The 22,303-nt window shown below is 37.1% G+C and overlaps 3 protein-coding genes across 3 annotated transcripts; all 3 read left to right on the plus strand.

Annotated features, from left to right (window-relative positions):
* The first annotated feature begins 1,230 nt into the window (after positions 1–1,230).
* LOC135940029 (uncharacterized) lies at positions 1,231–15,759 on the plus strand. Its single transcript, XM_065484669.1, has 6 exons — positions 1,231–1,475; positions 2,968–3,049; positions 12,186–12,321; positions 14,073–14,462; positions 15,131–15,341; positions 15,429–15,759. Exons 2-6 carry the CDS (start codon positions 3,008–3,010, stop codon positions 15,643–15,645), a joined length of 996 nt encoding a protein of 331 aa, XP_065340741.1. The 5' UTR covers positions 1,231–1,475; positions 2,968–3,007; the 3' UTR covers positions 15,646–15,759.
* Positions 15,760–16,011: 252 nt separating this feature from the next.
* LOC135940028 (uncharacterized) lies at positions 16,012–18,255 on the plus strand. Its single transcript, XM_065484668.1, has 6 exons — positions 16,012–16,386; positions 16,648–16,950; positions 17,006–17,329; positions 17,376–17,606; positions 17,657–17,887; positions 17,948–18,255. Exons 1-6 carry the CDS (start codon positions 16,057–16,059, stop codon positions 18,203–18,205), a joined length of 1,677 nt encoding a protein of 558 aa, XP_065340740.1. The 5' UTR covers positions 16,012–16,056; the 3' UTR covers positions 18,206–18,255.
* Positions 18,256–18,980: 725 nt separating this feature from the next.
* On the plus strand, positions 18,981–21,809 carry LOC135939697 (uncharacterized). The gene is made up of 6 exons (XM_065484206.1): positions 18,981–19,390; positions 20,192–20,494; positions 20,556–20,879; positions 20,926–21,156; positions 21,218–21,448; positions 21,501–21,809. The coding sequence occupies exons 1-6, from the start codon at positions 19,136–19,138 to the stop codon at positions 21,750–21,752; spliced, it is 1,596 nt and encodes a 531-aa protein (XP_065340278.1). The 5' UTR covers positions 18,981–19,135; the 3' UTR covers positions 21,753–21,809.
* Positions 21,810–22,303: the final 494 nt, after the last annotated feature.

Genomic DNA, 22,303 nt, shown 5'->3' on the forward strand with positions numbered 1-22,303 from the left:
CCCCAATTCAACTGTTTACAGGTTTAAATTTCAGTAAAATTATTTCAGAAAAACATGTACGTATTTTTATAAAAATTGCACATTCATTTATGAATTATTTTCTTCAAGTTGATGCTCAATTTAAAAAATTTAATTAATAACACTCACGATAATAAGTGCAAATATTGATCAAAAGTTATAACCAAAGCACGTAAGACCAGTGCTGTGAATTTTAGATGATTGACTGTTTTTCTGAGCTTCCCATCGTTGCGGGACCATTTAATTAGCACGAATCGCGCAATTCTTAATAAAATACCGTCCAAAACTGCCAAAACAATCTAAATTATTCTAGACGGCGTCAAAATACCGTCTGAAACTATTTAGATTGCCTAAAAACCATGGAATTGTGCATGTATACTTTGCATCAGGCTTAGAAATTTATCTACAGTTTTAAAGAAAAAGTGAGTTAATTTAGATGAAATTGTGTTCCAAAATACCATCTAAATCGGCTAAGAAACCGTCTGATTTGCAAGGAAAAATAGTCTTCAAGAAGTTGAAGACATGTAAGCAATGACATTTAAGCAATTTTTATTTTATACAAAAATATAAAAAATCCAGAGTTAGTCAATTCAATATTTTTAGAGGTGTATTTAAATATGAATTTATTTTATATTTCAAATAAAATGGACCAACATTAAGCAAAATTTGTTTGGAATATTTCTTCATAATAAAGACGTGTTTATCTCCATGCGCATTAATGTCCTAGAATGTTCTTTGTAACACAAACAATTTCCGCTCCGGCCACCTAAATCGCAATTCCTCTGAGCGAATATTAATTCACATCGACCTACAAACAAAATACCGGGAACCTGTCCAATTTCCTGAATCAAATAATCAGCATCGAAAGACAAAATCCGTGCTAACAAAAGGCGAAAGAGTGGATGCGTATCGGAAAGCCGATTCAGCGCGCGCGCGCGGATGAGAATGGTAATAATTACGGCGGTAATTGGCGTTCATCCACGCGCGTAATGCCAGCAGCGTGCATCTACATATTTCTCGTCGATAGAGTCAGGAGGAGCGAGCGAAGAAGTAGAAAAAGGATCGCTCCGTGGCTGACAGAGGACCTACTTTTGGTCACTGGCGGCACGACTCAGGGGCCGGTAGTAGGTCAGCTTGTAAACTGTAGCGGTACCTGGCTGCCTGGCTGCCTGACTGACTGGCGGGCGGACTCAATGAGAAACAACCTTCCTTCCTCACTCGGCCGCCGATGCGATCGCGCGCGCCGCTTTTTGTTTTGCAGTCAGTCGCGTTCGCAGCTCGCCGCGAGTGCTTCACGCTTTGCAGCAGGGGATCGAGCAGAGCCGACAACCAAACTACCACCTGTGCTTTTCCGCTGAGAGGCAGCTGATATTGCTCGCTTGGTTGGAAAGCAACACGGCGGTTCGGCAAAAGGTTGCCTGCAGACGGGCACTCAACTCAAAAGGATTATTATTCAGGTCAGTACTCAAAGGTTTTATCAATTATTGTAATTTAAAAATAAAAAAAAATTCGTTGAAAGAATTCAAAGGCGGATCTTTGTTTTAATTTCTGTAAAAAAATAAGATTAATAATTCCTGACATTCTCATTTAATTTGTTTAAAATGGAAATTACAGAGCCACAATGATTTATTTATCTAAATTATTAACAACAACTGAAAAAGGTCCTCAACAAACGACAATAAACAAATTTAATAGCTAGGATTTTCAAATTTGAATTTTTAGATAAATAAATTCATGCACGGAACCTTCCAGAAATATTAGTGAAGATTTTTCAACTAGTTCTGTTAAAAAACTGACTCAAGCAGGGGATTTCCAATACTTATTTTGTTGTATTTTTAACTACAATAATCATCAAACTGAAAAATTATAAAATTTTCTCATCATTTCAAAGAGTGCAGCAGAACCGATTAGATAGAAAATGTTTTAATACTTTAGGATCAGTTCGGAAATTATTAAAATTAAATTTAATACAATTGTTTTTCGTGAAATTATAATTTTTCAATTAGAAAATTAACTATTTGAGTTTTTCGCTCAGAAAATTTTCTTCTGCATTTTCTATTGTTAAAAATCCATATTTATTTCTATGTTGAAATCTTCAGGACTCTTTCGTCTAGAAGAAATATAGTCATTTAGTTTCTAGATTGCTCTGTCGTACGCAATTTCTTTATAAAAACCGCAAATCAAGCTGAGATGCTTTTTAATCTGATAATTAACTGGAAAATTTCTAACCGTTGAGCAAGAGAGAGGATGACAAATGTTTCAAGAGTTCACAGTCGCTTTGTAGGTCAAATGACTAATCAAGCATTGAGAAGGACGGTGAAAAAAAAAACTCGGGCCTACTCGTACAAAATTTTCGTTTGTATGTTAATCATTAGTGTTGGGGTATTAATTAAAGTATTCAGGTGCAAAAAAAATTATTTGAGATTTACCCGACATCCTGAAAAGAAAACCAACCTTTTTTAGCAGTAAATAAACACCCATCTCTTACTCAAATTACGTGGAAGCTGTCATTCAATGTCATCCCGCTCGTCTGTGTCCCCGTTTTGCTCCTCGCAGCATCCTGCCGCCACTCGGGTCATTAAGAGAGAGTTAATAATCTGACAAATGTGCCTTGCTCGGCGAGAAGTGGTTCGCAATAACAACAATCATTATATAAATAGAGAATGGAAATAAAATTAATAGTAATAATAATTGCGGCCGCATGGGCTCCGCGGATTCGCACGAAACAAACAAAGGGTTCCTGTTCCTATTTACGACGACTCGCGCGTGATCGCAGATACAAATAAGTGAAGGTGGGTGGGCAGGTTTTCGATTGCGGGGTTCGTTTGTTCGGCGCTCACAATGGACCATCTCACCTTTCACCTACGCTCTTTTCGCCGGTCGCAGCACACTCTCGATTTTATTTTATTTTTTATTTGGATTAAAAAGACGTGTTTCTGCATTTTTCAGACGATGGGACGCCGGAAGTGAGCCAGCCTCGTTAAAAACAATGGACACTTCATCGAAACGGAAATTCTCACTGGACTCCAAGGTCAGTCGACGCAAATTAGCTCAAACTATAAAAAATGCTAATTATTATTGTCATGCATGGAGGGCTGATCTTTAGGGGGAAACATCTGGCAGCTGTTTTGGTTTATAATTTTCAAGCAAAAAGACAACAAAATTATTCTGCATGATATTTGATTCTTTTTACGATTTACGAATCATTTTTAGCACTGACTGAATTTTTATTTTTCTTTTTAAACTTTGTAAGGTTTAAAAAGTAATTTTTTGGATTATCAATTAACGATTGTACTTCATGATTCTGTAAATTCGCATTTAACTTTATTCCTATAAAACCTTAACAAAACTTTGGAAGAAAGAGATACAAATTTCCTTGATCTTTTTTTTAATTAATATGCCACTTAAGCAGTGCTAACTTTATCCCTATTGGATATTTATTTAAAGTGGAATGATACAGGGCAACAATTGAAAATTATTTGAATTGTTGGAGGCCATAAACAATTGATCGATAAACAATTTGTTCAACAATTATCAATAGTAAAAAAGGACCTTCCTACATTAAAATTCAAATTTTGCCAATTTTCTCCAAAATGTACAGTGCTTGAACATATTTTCTTGGCATATTCCGATTGCTCTCGTCGAGATCTGTCCAACGGTTCATTGGGGAAACTCTTGGTTTTGAAATTAAATCGGATTTCAAGTAAGGAGACAGACCTTACCATTTGAAAAGCACGCTAACTTTCCAGCCAATTTTCTCAAAAAATTACAATTTAGGCTTTAACTTTCCTAAGGAACCAGTTTATGCATTGGCAACAAGCATTTCCAGGCTTTTGCAGTATCATTCCTCTTTAAATGAAACCTCTTACATTGACAACAAAGATTTTCTGGGGTTTTGCATGATCGATAAATATCCCTTTGAAATGATGTTTTCGATTATTTTGTGAACATTCTTATTAAAATTTCAAAGGTCATAGTGTCACAGTAAATTTTGAAAGTATGAATTGCGTCATGTCTGAGCTGAGCAATAAGTTCCGCTGTGGTATATCTGGCACTCCCAATCGGCCCAGAATAAATCTTTTTCCTTTCGGAATCACTTACTCTGCGAGTTTGACTGACAATGAGCAGAGAGAAGATAGCATCTGGAGCAGCCGTGTGTGAAATGCGCGGAGCGTGCCGAAAACAAAACTCATCCTCGCGGAGCAAAGAGAAAAATAAATCGCTGAAATCGGTTTGCTTCTCACGACTGCGCTCAACGCGATCGGCTTTAATTTTCGCTCATCGTGTACGCGTCTCTCAGCATGTGGCATAATTCGCGCTCAATTAGATTCGAATCACATGCACACACACACACACACGCACACACGTGCATTTCTCTTTTCCCTCGCCTTTTGTTTCCATTTTTTTATATTCTCTCGATCCAGCCGCAAAAACCAATTTCTCTGCTTTTTCCTGGATCGAATGAGAACGATCGAGAGCATTTCTTTGTGAGATAGGTGATGCAATTTTGGCGGAGCAAACATGCACACGCACCTCCGGGGTCGGAGATCAAACCATAATTGAACGTGAGATAATCCTCAACCGCTGCAGAGAAACTGGATCGAGAGAGTTGGCTGATTGCCAATTTGAAATTCGAAATGCCCCAATGAATTTGCTCTGATCGAAATTAGACCTATTAAAACAGATAATTTGGTTCATATTTCAAACGATCTAGATGTAAAAAAAGGCACGAGTTCAATTTATTGAATCGGCTATGCTCGTAAATTTTACTAGCCAATATATAGTTTTGGATGACTACACAAAACTATTATTGCGCCAGGATGGTGAAAAAAGTCGAGAAAATTTTGTTTAATTTTCATGTAAATGAAATTTTCTCCAAAAGTTATAGTGCTTGAACATATTTTCTTGGCATATTTCGATCCCTCTCGTCGATATCTGTCCAACGATGTATATGCCACTTTTTTGGGAAACTCTTGCTTTTGAAATTAAATCGGATTTCAAGTAAGGAGACAGCCATTACCATTTGAAAAGCACGCTAACTTTCTAGCCAATTTTCTCAAAAATTACAGCGCTTTTTAGGTCAATTTAGGCTTTAACTGAATCCTCAGGGATGAGTCCTTGCAAATTGGCAACAAGCATTTTCCAGGCTTTTGCAGTATCATTCCTCTTTAATTTATTTCGCTGAACACCAATAATACAAATAAGTGAAAATCTTACCGCGCAGGAAAATAGATAGAAAATGTTTTATTTTAACATTTCAATTTTTAAAAATTTACAGTAGTCTAATAAATCATGATAATCTTGTGTGTTCTTCTGCCTTCATTGGTATATAAATATCAATTATTAAACTTTCACTTCACACTAATATACATATTAACGTCCATAACGTCGAAATACCAATCTTATTCTTTGAGGGTATCATATTTATAAAAATTAACAACATCAAAGAAATCTAAAAAAGGAATTAATATCTTTAATGTGTTTTAAAATCTATGAACCTCTAAAATTCAATTTGTTATATTTTTAGTTCTTTATTGTTTCATCAAGAAACTAAAAATAAAATGTCTATAAATCTTAAAAGTCAATTTATCGAAACTAAAGCAACATGTCGATATAGATTAATTGTCTTCTTAAATAATGGGAATATAAGTCGCCCGTTTATACTATGATTGGAATAAATTAAATCAGCAAACAAATTTCTAGGACTTGCTTTGAAATTTTGATTTTTCTCTCAAGTTATCAATAATTTCAGTCGGGATCACAGTTTTTCTGAATCTCCAATTAATTCTTTACCCTTGAAATGCATGTGCCTGTACAATTTCCCAATTTTCATTCTAATTATTATTTGATTGCCCTTAAAATAATTAATATCACAATTTTTCATCGCTGAAAAACAGCGTTTTAGCCAATAAATCCGTCAATTTTGGTCGAAAGAAATTTAAAATCTAAAAATGTAATAAATTTTTGACAAGAATCAAAACAAAATAATAGTTCGTACCATCCAAATCCATCCTTTAGTAAGACAAAAAAAGACTATATTTTAACTGGTTATATATATGTCATAAAACAAACACGTAAGTCAAGAAAACTGCCGCCAGAAAAAATTCCTAGCAACAAAGCCGCTCATTGAAATCTCTGGAAAAGCGGCATCTGCTGCCAGAGACGCAGAGGAACGCAACAGAGTTTCCATTTTTATTTCATCTGCGTCGTGATGCATTTCTACCTCCTATAACGGGCCGACACACAATCGTCAGCTGCCTACTAATGAGCAGCGATAATGCCAACAATAATCAACACACGTCTCCCTCTGAGTGTGTGTGTGTCCCATTTTTGTTTGCTCCTCTCATTCCCACGCAATCGCGAGTTGCGACGAGGAAACACACTGCGCGGCTGGTACGGGACGCAAATTAGGCGTGAATCTCGTTGGCAGCCGCCGGTGAAAAGATAATTAAATACGAGATGCACTCACCAGAGTAATTTAAGCCCGAGAAGGAAATTTTCTAACGCTGGATCGATATTGCATGAAGCAGCAGCTGAGAGCCGTCAAGCAGTGTGCATGGTTTCACAAGCAAATCGATTGGAAATGATTGTCTGCTGTGACAACTTTCTGTTTCGTCTGGCCTCGCTGAACTATTTATCCAAAGCTAGAAAGGCGTGCTTACCAAACTTAAATGTGTATTTTATTTAAAAATGTTTGTCTATATGAAATAATTTTTTGTCTTTAATTTTAATTTTGTTTTTGAAATTAACAATCATTTGGAAGATATTTGCTGAAGCACTGAATTAAAATGCGTATTTATAAGACAAAAAATAACTGTCAATTTATCCATATCAACTACCTGAATAAAGTTTGGTATTAAAGAAATAAATTTAAGTAGGTCGTCCGTTTTAATCAAGTGTTTTATTGGATGAAAATCAAAGAATTGAATATTCTAACGTGTTTATGACTTAATTTTATCATAAATTGCTAATTGGTCAGTGTCAGGGTTTTACCTGACGATATTAAACCCCTGACAGTCAGGTGAATCAGGTCTCAAAAGAATGATAACAACGCTGCTTACGATTTTAATGTTTTTTATGGCGTTGAATTGCTTTTTTTAAACCTCAAATCGTAACGGAACTATTAAATGAGCACAAATCGTGCAAATATTAAGATGGTCTTAAACTATGCTAAAAACTCCAGAACCGCCTTAAGCGTCAAAAACAGCAAAAAATTCGAGCAAGAGTTCAAATATCAGAGTTTTAAAGAGGAAAAGTCTGGAAAATGCTTGTTGCCAATGCAAAAACTCGTCCCTTAGGATTCAGTTAAGGCCTAAATTGACCTAAGAAGCACTGTAATTTTTTTTTAGAAAATTTGCTTGAAAGTTAGCGTGCTTTTCAAATGGTAATGGCTGTCTCCTTACTTGAAATCCGATTTAATTTCAAAACCAAGAGTTTCCCCAATCAGTGGCATACACAATTGGACAGATCTCGACCAGAGGAATCGGAATATGCCGAGCAAATATGTTCAAGCACTCAAAATTTTGGAGAAAATTGGTACAATTTGAATTTTTACTGTAGGAATGTCCTTTTTTATTAATGCAAATTGTTGAACTAAATTTTTTTATCGATCATGTCTACTATTTTGCCAGAACAATCCACTAAAATAAAACTGTTGGAATTAATTTACAGAAATGTCTAGATATTTTATTTACCGTGCAAAATTGCATTGTTCTTGCTCAAGGCACGAAGTAGTATTTTTAACAATGACCAAATCCTTTTCCTCGTATACAAGAAAAGGCTGATTAATCAGTGAGAGCGGTCACAGCAGGCGACTCAATTTCAATTCAGAGCGAGTGAACCGCGCAGCTGCACTCGGAATAAATTCAAACGACACACGCGGTGAATTTCGGCCAATTCTTTCAAATGAAAGCAGTTTTCTCACACACACATATACACGGGTAAAGCACAAATCGCTAATTAACCAATAAATGGCACCTGCGGTGCTCTACAAAAAGGTTCGGTTTTAGCCTAGTTCTCTGCGTGAAAATTTTTAACAGCTCTCGGATCTTATTGCAGAGGCGTTGTTGCGATGTGAAGGCGTGAGAGACGTGCGCTGTGTTTTGGTTTGTGGCGTGCTTAATGGCCTCTTTCGACGCCAATTAAAATCAACAGACGGACGGACACGCTCGCCGCGCAACAAATTAATTGGAAACTTTTAATGGATGAAACAATTACGCATCTTTGAATGACAACCTCTTTAGTTGAGATTGAAAAGGAGCTATTTAAAGTGGCAACAATTGAAAGTTATTTGAATTGTTGGATGCCATAGACAATTTGTTCGACAATTTGCAATAATAAAAAAGGACCTTCTTACAGTAAAAATTCAAATTTTGCCATTTTTCTCCAAAATTTAGAGTGCTTGAACATATTTTCTTGGCAAATTCCGATTCGTTTGGTCGAGATCTGTCCAACGGTTTATTGGGGAAACTCTTGGTTTTGAAATTAAATCGGATTTCAAGTAAGGAGACAGCCATTACCATTTGAAAAGCACGCTAACTTTCCAGCCAATTTTCTCAAAAAATTACAGCGCTTCTTAAATCAATTTAGGCTTTAACTGAATCTTTAGGGACGAGTTTATGCATTGGCAACAAGCATTTTCCAGGCCTTTGCAGTATCATTCCTCTGTAAAACTAATCAGACAAAACATTATTCAAGCAAAAGGATTATTTTCTTGCAAACGTAATTAAGAGGCAGAATATTTCAAACGCCTCAAATTTGCGGCCATTAGAGAAGAGAAATTTAATCTCATTTTTCTGGTGCATTTCTTGAAACTTATGAAGAGTAGTAAATTAAAAATAAGTACTATTGTGTAATTAACAAATGTTGTATTGTTACTATTTTAAATAATAGCAAATTATTATTTAAAAATATTAAAACATTCTACATTTAAATTACATTTTTTAAAATTATAATTGTATGTAATTATTTTGGAACCAATTTAAAAAAATAAAATTAAGTGGATTAAACTAGGAAATTATTTTCTACAATCCGAAATATAAAGATAGTAAATTAAAAATAAATTTCATGCTGTCATAATTGCAGATCAACAATTATTATAAAAATTCGAGCCTCTCACATCGGTTGAATTAATATTTGCATTTATTTTTTTCTTTCGTAAATCAACATAAATTCGAAATATATTTCCTACTGAAGAATTTACAATAACTGCCCTCCATTTTCCTAAATATTTCAGGTTCACTGGGAAAAATGTAGCGTTAATTTAGAATAAAGTTAACCTATAAAAAAAATCTCAGCTAGTGATTATTACCCGGCTCCGTGCTCATTTTAAGGCCTTGCAGCAATAAAAAAGGGAGATATATTATCCCTAAAATAGTTTCACGGTAATTATAAATTGTAATTGGAGACACTTTTTCAGTTCATTGCAGCTCATTTTTTGTGCAACGCTGATTTGAAACATCATTATAATCGGTCTGCATGCGCATGGAGGGTTTTCTCAACAGAAAGTTGTACTGCCTGCAGCAAAACTTGGCGGCTGGTTAAAATGTCGTGAAGACTGAATCATTCATTTTCTCCGGCGCACACCTGCCGCAAATACAAAAGAGCCCCGCGTTTCGAATTTCAACGCAGCACGAAACTTAATAACGAAAACATGCATTTCACGAAGCGTTAGAGGCAGATTTTCGCTGTTTATGGCTGGACAACGGTGATCAAAAAAAAAAAAAAAATAAACACTTCCTTACAACGCGAGACTTGTAGTTCCTTTAATTAAATAGAGAAATAAAATTCGCACGTAATACATAATTATATTTCCTTATTTACGCCGGACCGTGAGAAAATCGTGCGGTTTCGAAACTGAACTGTTGGTTTGTAAAAATTTGCGAGCAATAAAGGCGGTCAATTATATTGCAATTTGAGTTGATACTCATGTGCAACACTGCGCGTAAGTGATCCAGAAAGGGTTCATTATCCGCAGCGTGTGTTGCAAGCGCAGGCAGATAGATTGGCACTCGGCAACGAAGATCAGTATATATAATGCTAAAAGTGCGCACCTTTCGCCGCCTACAAAGTGAGCGTCGAGAACCGACTGTGCGATGCTCGACTGCCCTGCATGAGAAATCCATTAAATTATTTTTCACCACAATTTCGACAGTTATGGCCTGCTGATTTTTCTCAGGGAACTTTAATAAATCGCGAGACGCCCGCGCCTGGCATTGTTTGTCTCCGCCAGCCGCAAAATTTTATTCGGCTCAACTCCTGCGGCGAGAAACGAGAAAATCGCCGAAATTTTTGAACTGAGTGACCTTTTCAAGAGCACTGCTCTGTTTCTTCTTAAATTCCCTTGACAATGTTGTGAACTTGAGTGATAATGTAGGAATTTTCACATGTCAATCCGCTCCCGTGGGAAAAATGTATCAAAAGTGTATTCATCAACTTATATGACAGCAGAAATCAGGGCAAAAATCATAAACTGTCGAAGAACGTGTAGTAAAATGTATAAGGGGAAGGAAAACACCAGATTCCTGCTATTTTATGGAAGTCATAAAATAGGATAAAAATAGAAAGCTATTATTTCACTAAAGATTGCAACAATAATTTTTCAAATACGAGGAATAAATGGGAAAAATATCAAAATTTTCGCACACACTCTCTTGTCGGCAGGTGAAGGCGAATTTTGCCTTTCTATAAGAGCGAATCCTTGAGAGGCTCGTACTTCAATTTAATATCCAATTACCCTTTTAGGAGATATAAAATTGTGACTTTGTTTTTACCTTTCAATAAATATTTCCGGACAAATTTCAATTAATTTTGCGATGGTCGTTTCCCGCACTATCTGGCTAAAATCTAGTTTGAATCATTATCGATCCTATATATATCGTTTTTATCGTATGACAAGTGCTCTCGCGATTTTCCACCTTCACTAACCACTCCACCTGACGCAAAGGTCAAGTCGCTTACCAGCTCTCCGTCAGGGAAAATTAGTCGTGCGTACGTAATTCCGGAAGCTTTACTACTCACAATCAGACGTAATGTAATAATGATAAACCTGAATTCACCAGGGTAAACTTCTTGTGATAATTTATATTAATTGTTAATAATCGCAATTCACCAGTTGCATAAACCTTAAGTGTTCAAAGCCGCCAACAGATGGCGCCACCGTAGACTTTCGATTTTAAGGCACTTCCGCTGCGATTTCAGACTCAATCTAGCTACTGTGCATTCTTCAATTAATTTGCTAATTTTTGACGTGCTGAAAACCAAAATCAATTCAGCCAATCGTCGTAGAATCGTGAAAAACTATTTTTTGAAATAAAAAAATCTTTTCCAACGTTTCTACGGCGAATGGCTGAACCGATTTTGGTTTTCAGCACGTCAAAAATTAGCAAATTAATTAAAAAAAGCAAAATAGCTAGATTGAGTCTGAAATCGCAGCGAAAATGCCTTAAAACCGCTTAAAACAAATTTTTTTAAGAAAGTCTGTGGTACGCCATCTGTTGGCGGTTTCAAACACTAAGTGTTTATGCAACTGGTCAATTGCATATATATTTATTTTTTTATAAAATTATCCTTCTGTATTATGAATGTTAAATCAATTTACAATAATACAGTCCAAATGCTTCGAAGGAATTTGGAATTATTTCCATGGCTCAACGCCCCCACAGAACTAATTTTAAATGAGCGGAAATTTGCTGTTTAAATTGTAACGACAGTAAACATACTAGCTTTGAAAGCATAAAGCAGCCTTTTGAGCATTAAATAAAATGCAATTTTTTGGGGAAATTGACTACAAAGAGGAAGTGCGTATCAAATGGTGACGAGTTTTTAAAAATTTTTGTTTGTCAATAATTTAATTTCAATCCTTCTTCTCGCGATCTATCCTCTATCCAATAGGGCAAATTTTGAGTGAAATTCCCCTTCTGTTGTAATAAATCCTGATTTTCAATATAGGGAGATGGCCTTGCAGCCGATTTTCTAAAAAATTTACACGGCAACCTGGGTAAATTTTAGCTCGTTCTAAATTTTTAGAACAAATTTATAGCAAAGACATTTCATTTTTTCGAGAATTGCAGCCCACATCCACTTTGAGAGAAATGGATTATTTTGCTAATAAAAAAACAGTCTGTCAAAATATTTTAACAGTCTATTATTTGCTATTTTAATTTCAGAGTTCATCATCAGGCCACCAGTATGATCTGCGCTTCACGAGAAGAAAGCTGAACAACAATTACAAGTGGTGCTGCTGCGGGCTGGCCACATTTTTGACCTTCATGTTGCTGGCCTCCCTGGCCGTCTACTGGGCATGTAAGTGAGAATTGGCCGCAAATATCGTACCTTCGTGTCATACATATCGTTTGATCGCCAACAACTGTTGAGCCGTGCACACATTGGTTTGCCATTTCACATTGCTGCGCAAGTGAGTGAGTGCACGCCAGCCGCGCGACCTCAAAACCTTCAGATTGAAAACACCCATTTGGCATTCTCACAAGAAAGGTGCATGCACGCTCAACTGCGCGCGCGCTTTTTACTGTTTTTTACTCGTGGGAGGATTGAAATAATGTTACTATCGGGTTTTCTGCGAAAAATCAACACGGGCCGACAGCTTTTAGTACATATGACCGTTAAAAATTATTAAGCGTTGAAAATATTAGCAATTTATTTTACATTTTTTGCAAAAATACCAATTCAAACTAAAATAATTTATATTTCACTGTGGTTAAGATGAAAATTCTCTTAAAAATAATAAATTTGTACTAAATCACTAATCAGTATGTTCCATCTTCTAGAATTGGACATCTCCTAAAATTAAGGTTAGATTCTCTTGGAAATAATGGGAAATGTCCGCAATTAGGACCGTCTTAAACATGCCCCGTCAATAAAAAATATGAGAAAGTTATGCAACGCATCTTCGGCTTTTACTAAAATAATTATTTTCCAACCCGGAATTATAATTTTTTACCTTCTGTTGCTAATCGGCAATTATCTCAAGAGCCATAATTGCCAAAATCTCTAAATTGTTAAAATAAATCTGTAAAGAAAATTGTGGAAATATCCAATTTATCTTTTTTATTTATCAAGCGGTGCGAGCGAACTCCTGTTTCCTTAATGGAAATCATGATTTATTTCACCAAAAAAAGGAAAATTTACCTCTTTAATTCGCACAACGTTGAATAGATCGCGACCAGATGGGTCTAAAAAAATCCTTGACGGTCCATTTTTTCTAATTCTTTGATAAATTATGAAATTTCCTTGATATTTGATCCAAATTTCTTTATTGTGCACCATAAAAGATAAAATTCCACAAACGTTATAGAAACAAATTAATAATCTTTTAATGTTATTATTCTTGTTGATTCTTGCATGTCAGTACATATAAAATTAAAGAATTAATGTGTCCAACAATGCCAAATGTCTTAATTAATGGATTGTAGACCTCTTCTTTAAAAAGAGATAAATAATAATAATAAAAAAATACGTCCGTATAGTCCAAAAATAAAATTAATATGTAAATAATATTTTAGACATAAAAAAGTACTTAAAGGCCGTCTTTGACGAAATTTCTGAGCCCACCAATCGATTCTTGAGGATCGAATTAGGTGAAGTGGATATTTTTCCGACCAAAAAGTCGAGTGCGACGTGTGTAGCACAAAAGTAAAAATATTTTACCGCCAAAAATAATATGAACCTATTTCTGAGAACTGCGCATGCGTCAGAGCTGGTGGGGCCGAGGAGAGGTGTCACGGCAGCCACTAGCAGCCGGCGGTTGGCGTATGCCAGCTCTGACGCATGCGCATTTCTCACATTTCTCCCGTTTTGGCGGGAAAAAAAGTTCGCACCTCGCGCTGGACTTTTTGACCGGCAAAAATATCCATTTTACCAAATTCGACCCTCAAGAATCGATTGGTGGGCTCAGAAACTTCGTCAAAGATGGTCTTTAACATATAGAAAGGTTACAACTCATTGTCTAAATTCACCGTTTTGTTTAAAAAGAGCAGTTCATCTCTCTTAAAAATGCCTTATTACAGAATTATTTGATTTAACTTTGGAAATTTCAGATGAAACAATGGAGGACGAGGAGCAGACGCTGCTGACGTTCCGGGCCAACTTCCGCGTGACGTCAGGCGACGCGTTCGAGCCGTCGCTGGTGGACACCAACTCGACGGTGTACCGCAAGAAGACGCGCGGCTACAAGGAGCTGATCAATCTGCTGGTGCGCCGTTCGGAGCACCGCGTCGGCTTCGTCGGCACCGAGATCCTGGCGCTCGATGGCGTCGACGAGAAGGGCATGGCGGTGCACTTCCGCCTGCACTACGACCGCGACCACGCCAACGTGTCCAGCGAGCAGCTGCGCATTCTCTTCCACAAGCTTGTCAACCGCACGCAGACCGTCCGTTCCGAGCACTTTAATCGGCTCATCATCGACCCGGAGAGCATCTTCATTGGAGGTACCATTCAGCTCTCTTGATTTAAAATTTGAATAATTTATCAGTTGTATAAATCCTTAGTGTTCGAAGCCGCCAACATATGGCGCCACCGTAGACTTTCGAAATAAATTTAGTTTTAAGGCACTTCCGCTGCGATTTCAGACTCAATCCTGCCAATGTGCATTCTTCACTTAGTATGCTTTTTTTGACGTGCTGAAAACCAAAATCGGTTCAGCCAATCACCGTAGAATCGTGAAAAACTATTTTTTGAAATAAAAAAATATTTTCCAACGTTTCTACGGCGAATGGCTGGACTGATTTTGGTTATCAGCACGTCAAAAAAAGCAAATTAATTGAAGGATGCAATATAGCTAAGATTGAGTCTGAATTCGCAGCGGAAATGCCTTAAAATTAAATTTATTACTTAAGTATGCGGTGGCGCCATCTGCTGGCGGCTTCGAACACGAAGAGTTTATGCAACTGGTCAATTGGCATTAGAAAAACTCTTAGGAATAAAAATGGTCAAAATCAATCAAGAACCGTTTAAATTGGCTTCAAATCCGTCTTAAAAGGTATCTTTGTTGCCTTGTATAGTCTATACATATTTTGAAATCATGATTTCAACTAATTTTCCTTTTTTTTATACACAAATTACCCATAGAAGCTATAAAAAAAATTTCGTTTTCCAGAGCCTGGCATGAATGACGAGGACGAAATTCCAAGATCTTTCATGTCTGACCAGTCCGTGCAGATCGTCGTGAGCACAACGACGACTGAGCCACCCCCGACGTGCACCATGTCCAAACTCAGTTACTGCAATCACGAGAACATCACCGTTTACCCCAACGTTTTTGGGCACAGGAATCAAGAACAAGTTACGGATGACCTCGTTAGATTCAGGTAAAACAAAAAATATCCAATGTACTGCAATATTATGCTGTAAAATTTGAATTGTATGTGTGTACTATATTTCCATTGGTCTTTCAGAGAAATTGTGGATTCCGAGTGTCATCCATTAGGTGCATTCAACTTCGTGTGCAAACTGCTGCAACCAGCCTGCGAAGACCCTTTTAATGTGACTCTTCCACTGACGTGCTTCTCCGAATGCGAGTCCTTTATGGATAATTGCAAGGAACGTTTGAGCGAAGATCTGCAACAGAGGATCGACTGTGAGCAGGAGGAAATTTTCGACCGAGACTGTTAATTTGTGTTAATTTTAAGGACTAAGGAAACGTAGCTTTCAAGCCGTTGTTTTTATTTATTACCTGTTAAGAAAGTGCTAAATAAAATAAATAAAATCAAAACTGAAAATAAGGTATTTCTGGAAATTTTTCCCTTATTAAATTTATTGGTTGAAGATTTCATGATTTTTAATTTAATAAGAGAAATAGGAAAATAATAATATTTAATGTGACGCTCAAACAAAAAAATAATTTTGAATTGGCGGCTTCGAACACTGAGGGCCTACGCAACTGGTTAATTATCAAAATAAAATCTCTACTCTTCTCCCATTAGTTATATTTTTAATTACAGCCGAAATGAAACATACCTTTCGACGATGAAGCATCAAATTTAATAAATCAGAGTAATATATTATGGAGCAACGTGCCACTTTATGGGCAGTGGAAGTACGATGGTATTTCTCCTGCAGTGGCAGGCCAGAAACCTATCTAGAAACAGCACACGAACGATGCAGGGGACGCGAGCAGAGCGAAATCTGAGCTATTTTCTAAAAATTACATTAATCATTACGATGGCAACGTGTACCCTGCTGATTTTCTTATCTGAGCGTCAGCACTCTTGGTCCATCGTGCAAATACGCGAGGAAATTCACGAAACTTTGACTAATGAAGCGGCTGCCAATTTATCCATTACGGAGGAAGGGGAAGCAATTTTGTACATCGGTGAAGCCGAAAACTTGACTCAAGAGGATATATTAAAAAAGGTAAAAAATCATAATAATTTTATGGCTGTGAATTTCAGATGGTTTTAGCCTTTTTTGTCTCATCGTTTTAGACAAATTTACAGATTCTCTAATAAAATAGAACTTGTTTGACAAAAATTCTGTAAAATGTAATATTTTAGGGGCCGCAGGCACAAAATAAATAGGTGTTCGTTAAGAAATTGAAATAAAAGTTGATTATTTTTATTTATTTACAGCCCAAATAAATTTACAACCTTATCTTAAATTTTAATGATTTATCAGGTGCATGACTGGGCGCCAAGCGTTCTCGCGGACCACGTGAACGACACGGACCGGAAACTAAACGACACTTGCGCTCATTACGTCAACCCCTACGGCGTGAAATATAACAATATCATGTGGCAAGTGCAGAAAATGCCCCGCGAGACGTACCACCTCTTCAACGCCTACTTTGACAACCGCACCGTTTTAACGGGCGGAGGATCCTTCGTTCGAATCCTCGCTATCATTGACAAACGCGACCCTAGCAGCAAAAGCTTCTGCCAACTTTGGTTCACCGACAAGCCCGAGCCAACGATATCAGATGTAATTATTTGCAATTTTTAAGATAGTTAAAGCATTTTTTTTTTAAATTTGACAGGTGTCGGAAACAGAATATCTGTGGTACAAGGATTGGGGAAATGACGATTCGCCCTACCAGCCGTACATGTTCAGCTGTGCCGTTCCTGCTTCGTTGGGGATGGTTCCAGAATCAATTTCTCTAGTTGCTAATCCGTGTGACAACGCCACCAACAATTTGAGAGTGATCGACAACCGGGCACCATTAGGCAAAAAACTCAACTTTGCGGTCTGCGTGAAGGCGATGAATTTCAAACACCAACCCTTCGTTTCCATCAGGCTGGTCGAGTGGATCGAAATGCACAAAATACTCGGCGCAGACAAAATTTACATTTACGAGCTTCAGGTAGGTGTTAAATTATTTGATGGATATTTTTTTAAACATAAATCAGGTGCATCCGAATACGACACGAGTTCTGGATTACTACAAGGCGCAAGGCTTGGTGGAGGTCACGAAACTGGCCCTGCCAGGAAGTGCCCCGAACATTCCTGACCTCATGGAACTGTACCTGAGTGAAAGAACATTTGATATTCAGTGTCCTCTCGAACTCATTCAGTACACGGACTGCCTGCTGAAAAATATGAATCTCTTTCAGTTCATCGTTGCTGTCGACATCGATGAAGTAAAATATAAATTGGAAAGTTCAAATTTGAAAATAAAATAAATTTGAAGGTTATTCTTCCGCTCAAAGTCGATAATTGGTACGATCTCATCTACAAAGTTGCCATTCCAAAGAACAAGCAGAGAGCAGAAGGCATTGCGTCCTTCGTAGCAAGAAATGTGCACTTTATGGACGACACGGATGAGTATCAGGACTGGACCCAAGGAATACCAAAATACATGCACATGCTGCAGAATGTGCATCGCAACGTGTCTCACACCAGGATTGGCGAAGCAATCAAGGTTTTAATTATTTCTGATCTACAATTATTCCTTAGCATGAAATAAAAAATTTGTTCTTAGTGTTTCCACAACACCGATTACGTTCTGGCGCTGCACAACCACTATGCCCGGCTTTGTCTCGGCAGCGGCGATTATTGCCCTGACGTTGATTTTGATCTTGAGGATGCCCATATGCAGCACTACTGTCTTGGCAGGAAAAAGAGCGAGTGCCAGTGGATGCGAGGCAAGGACCTGGTGGTGGACACGTCCATCTGGAGATTCAAGGACAAACTCATTCCAGCTACTCAGAAAGTCCTGCGCACGATTGGTTTTCTTTAAATTGTTTGAAATATATTCAATTTTAGTGTGAAATGTAGAATTTTTGAATTAATAAATTAATAACAGTAAAAAACATTCGATTTTATATAAAATTCTATAAAAGACGTCGGTTTAATCATAGAGACGTTTAAGCCAAATCATAACTTCGGGGTTAGTCAATACTTAACAAATCGGAATATGGTTCGACATTAACGATGCGATCTTCAAATTGAGTCTTAAACAAAAACGTTTCAGATCCGTCAGTACGAAACATAAAATTCAAATCCTTCGTCGTCATCACAAATCATCTCAAATCAGAATTGTCGTCCTAATCGGGCGTCTAATCAGCCAGTTGGCCAGGTTCCCTTTTTACAAACAAGTATTCATGCAAACATCAAAATAATATTCTTGTATAACAATTAATATTATTACAATAAATTCAATTTGATTGACTATACAAATCAATTTCATGGTTGAAATCCGCAATTCAATGCGAGACCCTTCACGTGGTCTTGGCCAAGCCACCTTTGGAGGACGAAACGTGCTGCACTCCTTATATGCCGAGCTGAGCATAAAAAAGCCCCTGGCGGCTCACAAAATTTCACAAATTCACATATTAACAGCAAAATATATTTCACAATCACTCAGATAGATGGCACAAACAATATCTCTCTCAAAGAAATTCAACGATTTGAAAATTAATTTTTGTGTAGTGCTTCATTATCAAAGTAACATTACTATACACTCCTCTAGTTAATTATATTTTGATTGAAGTCGAAATGAAACAAAAATTTTGACGATGAAGCATCAAATTTTATAAATCATAGAGTAATATGGAGCAACGTGCCAGTTTAATGTTTATGGGCAGCGGAAGTTGCAGCAGTGGAGCGATAGTATCTCAGTATCTCTCCTGCAACGGCAGGCGACATACCTACAAACAGCACACGAACGATGCAGGGGACGCGAGCAGAGCGAAATTTGAGCAATTTTCTAAAAATTGCATTAATCATTACGATGGCAACGTGTACCCTGCTGATTTTAATATCTGACCGGCAGCACTCTTGGTCCATCGTGCAAATACGCGAGGAAATTTACGAAACTTTGATTAATGAAGCGGCTGCCAATTTATCCATCACGGAAGAAGGGGAAGCAATTTTGTTCATCGGTGAAGCCGAAAACTTGACTCAAGAGGATATATTAAAAAAGGTAAAAAATCATAATAATTTTATGGCTGTGAATTTCAGATGGTTTTAGTCTTTTTTGTCTCGTCATTTTAGCCAAATTTACAGATTCTCTAATAAAATATAACTTGTTTGACAAAAATTCTGTAAAATGTAATATTTTAGGGGCCACAGGCACGAAATAAATAGGTTTGTTAAGAAATTGAAACAAAAGTTAATTATTTTTATTTTCAACCGTACATTACAAAACTAGTTATAAGGATTTATTTGAATTTTCAGCCGAAATAGTAGGGATCGTGCTATTAATTATAAAATTTGTTTGAATATTTTACAGTTTATTTCTTGCCGAACGGACAAGGCATGCTAATGTAAGAAGATTAGTAAAAAAAACTATTTGCAGAAACTTTGCTTTAAAGAAAAACACTGACGAAATACGTTTAAACTGATTTTCGCATCTCTAAATAAAATAAATATGTATAAATAGTTTTTACTTAAACGCAAATAAAATAGTGTGGTTAATTTAATTCTCTTGTTTTTAGAATGGCTAGGTGTCTCTCAAGGAAAAATAGATAGTGGCACTGGGAAATTGATCAAAATTATTTTCAGGCTAAAATATAACTCGAAATTTCCTGACGTGAAACATTAAGCTATGACTTAGACGGCTTCTAATTGTTTTTAGACTCTTTATTAGACAACAATTTAGTTTTAGATGATTTTAAATGATGGTTTAAAGGGTTTGAATTAGCATTATCCTCTCATGTAAATTTGAAACTCAGCCCAAAAGTTACAAAAAGTTAATTAATTTCCCATTTATAATTATTTTCAGGTGCATGACTGGGCGCCTAGTGTTCTTGCAGATCACGTGAACGACACGGACCGCAAATTAAACGACACTTGCGCTCACTACGTCAACCCCTACGACGTGAAATACAACAATATCATGTGGCAAGTGCAGAAAATGCCCCGCGAAACGTACCTGCTCTTTAACGCCTACTTTGACAACCGCACCGTTTTAACGGGCGGAGGCTCCTTCGTTCGAATCCTCGCCGTCATTGACAGACCTGAGCCAAGTAACAAAAGCTTCTGCCAACTTTGGTTCGCCAACAAGCCCGAGCCAACGATATCAGATGTAATTATTTGCAAATTTTACGATATTCGAATCAAATTTTTTATTTTAAAATTGAAAACAGGTGTCGCAAACAGACTTTCTGTGGTACAGGGAATGGGGAAACGACAAATCGCCGTACCAGCCGTACCTTTTCAGCTGTGCCGTGCCTGCTTCGTTGGGGATGGTTCCAGAATCCGTATCTCTGGTTGCCAATCCGTGCGACAACGCGACCAATAATTTGAGAGTGATCGACAACCGGGCACTATTTGGCAAAAAACTCAACTTTGGGGTATGCGTGAAGGCGATGAACTTCAAACACCAGCCCCTTGTTTCCATCAGGCTGGTCGAGTGGATCGAAATGCACAAAATACTCGGCGCAGACAAAATTTTCATTTACGAGCTTCAGGTAAGTGTTAATTTAATCGGTGAATATTATTTTAAACATAAATCAGGTGCATCCGAATACGACGCGAGTTTTGGATTACTACAAGGCGCAAGGCTTGGTGGAGGTCACGAAACTGGCCCTGCCAGGAAGTGCCCCGAACATTCCTGACCTCATGGAAATGTACATGAGTCACAGGACATTTAGTATTCAGTGCCCTCTCGAACTCATCCAGTACACCGACTGCCTGCTGAAAAATATGAATCTCTTTGAGTTCATCGTTGTTGTCGACATCGACGAGGTACAATAGAAATTGGGAAGTCGAAATTCAGTTCAAATTGTAAAATTAAATAAATTTATAGGTTATCCTTCCGCTCCAAGTCGATAATTGGTACGATCTCATCTACAAAGTTGCCATTCCAAAGAACAAGCAGAGAACAGAAGGCATAGCGTCATTCGTAGCAAGAAATGTGCACTTTATGGACGACACGGATGAGTATCAGGACTGGACTCAGGGAATACCAAAATACATGCACATGCTGCAGAATATCCATCGCAACGTGTCTCACTCGGAGATTGGCAATTCAATTAAGGTTGCTGATCTAGAATTATATTCCTTTCCGTCCAATAATTTTTTTTTCTTAGTGTATCCACAACACAGATTACGTTCTGGCGCTGCACAACCACTATGCCCGGCATTGTCTTGGCGATTATTGTCCAGACGTTGATTTTGACCTTGAGGATGCCCATATGCAGCACTACTGTCTTGGCAGGAAGAAGAGTGAGTGCAAGTGGAAGCGAGGAAAGGACCTGGTGGTGGACACGTCTATGTGGAGGTTCAAGGACAAACTCATTCCTGCTACTCAGAAAGTCCTGCGCACGATTGGATTTCTTTAAATTGTTTGTTTGATAGCAATATGTAAAATTTTTATAGTTAATAAATAAAAGATATGTAAAAAATAATTTGGAATATGTTTTAATTATCAGTGAGACGGGTTTAAGAAGATTTATTATTTTTATGGGCTTCTAATTGTCATGCAACCACCTACAAACAGTCGAATACAATTTCAATTAATTTGCTAAAAAGCATAAAATAACGTAACTCCTTGGCTAACGTGAACAAATTTTCCTAATTTTTAAAGTTAAAGGTTTCACTTTTCAGATCTTCAATGTTTTTAAAACCCAAAAAATTAAAAAGATGAAGTTAGCTAGTTCTGGTTTTATCTAAAAACTTCAAATATGGATGAGTGTTCTTCTCTCAGTCAGTAAAAACGACACAATTTTGTAGCGCTGGCAGGCTGGCACATCCGCAATGACGAAATTATTTATCAACATCGCTCTGGCAACGATCAGCGTATCACAAATATTGGGGAGTACTGATTAAAATAAATTAAAATAAAGAAAATTTTGTCTTTTTGACTTCAAAAGACATTTTGAACGATTTAAAA

The sequence above is a fragment of the Cloeon dipterum genome, chromosome 3 (assembly GCF_949628265.1).
Source record: "Cloeon dipterum chromosome 3, ieCloDipt1.1, whole genome shotgun sequence".
Lineage (NCBI taxonomy): Eukaryota > Metazoa > Arthropoda > Insecta > Ephemeroptera > Baetidae > Cloeon > Cloeon dipterum.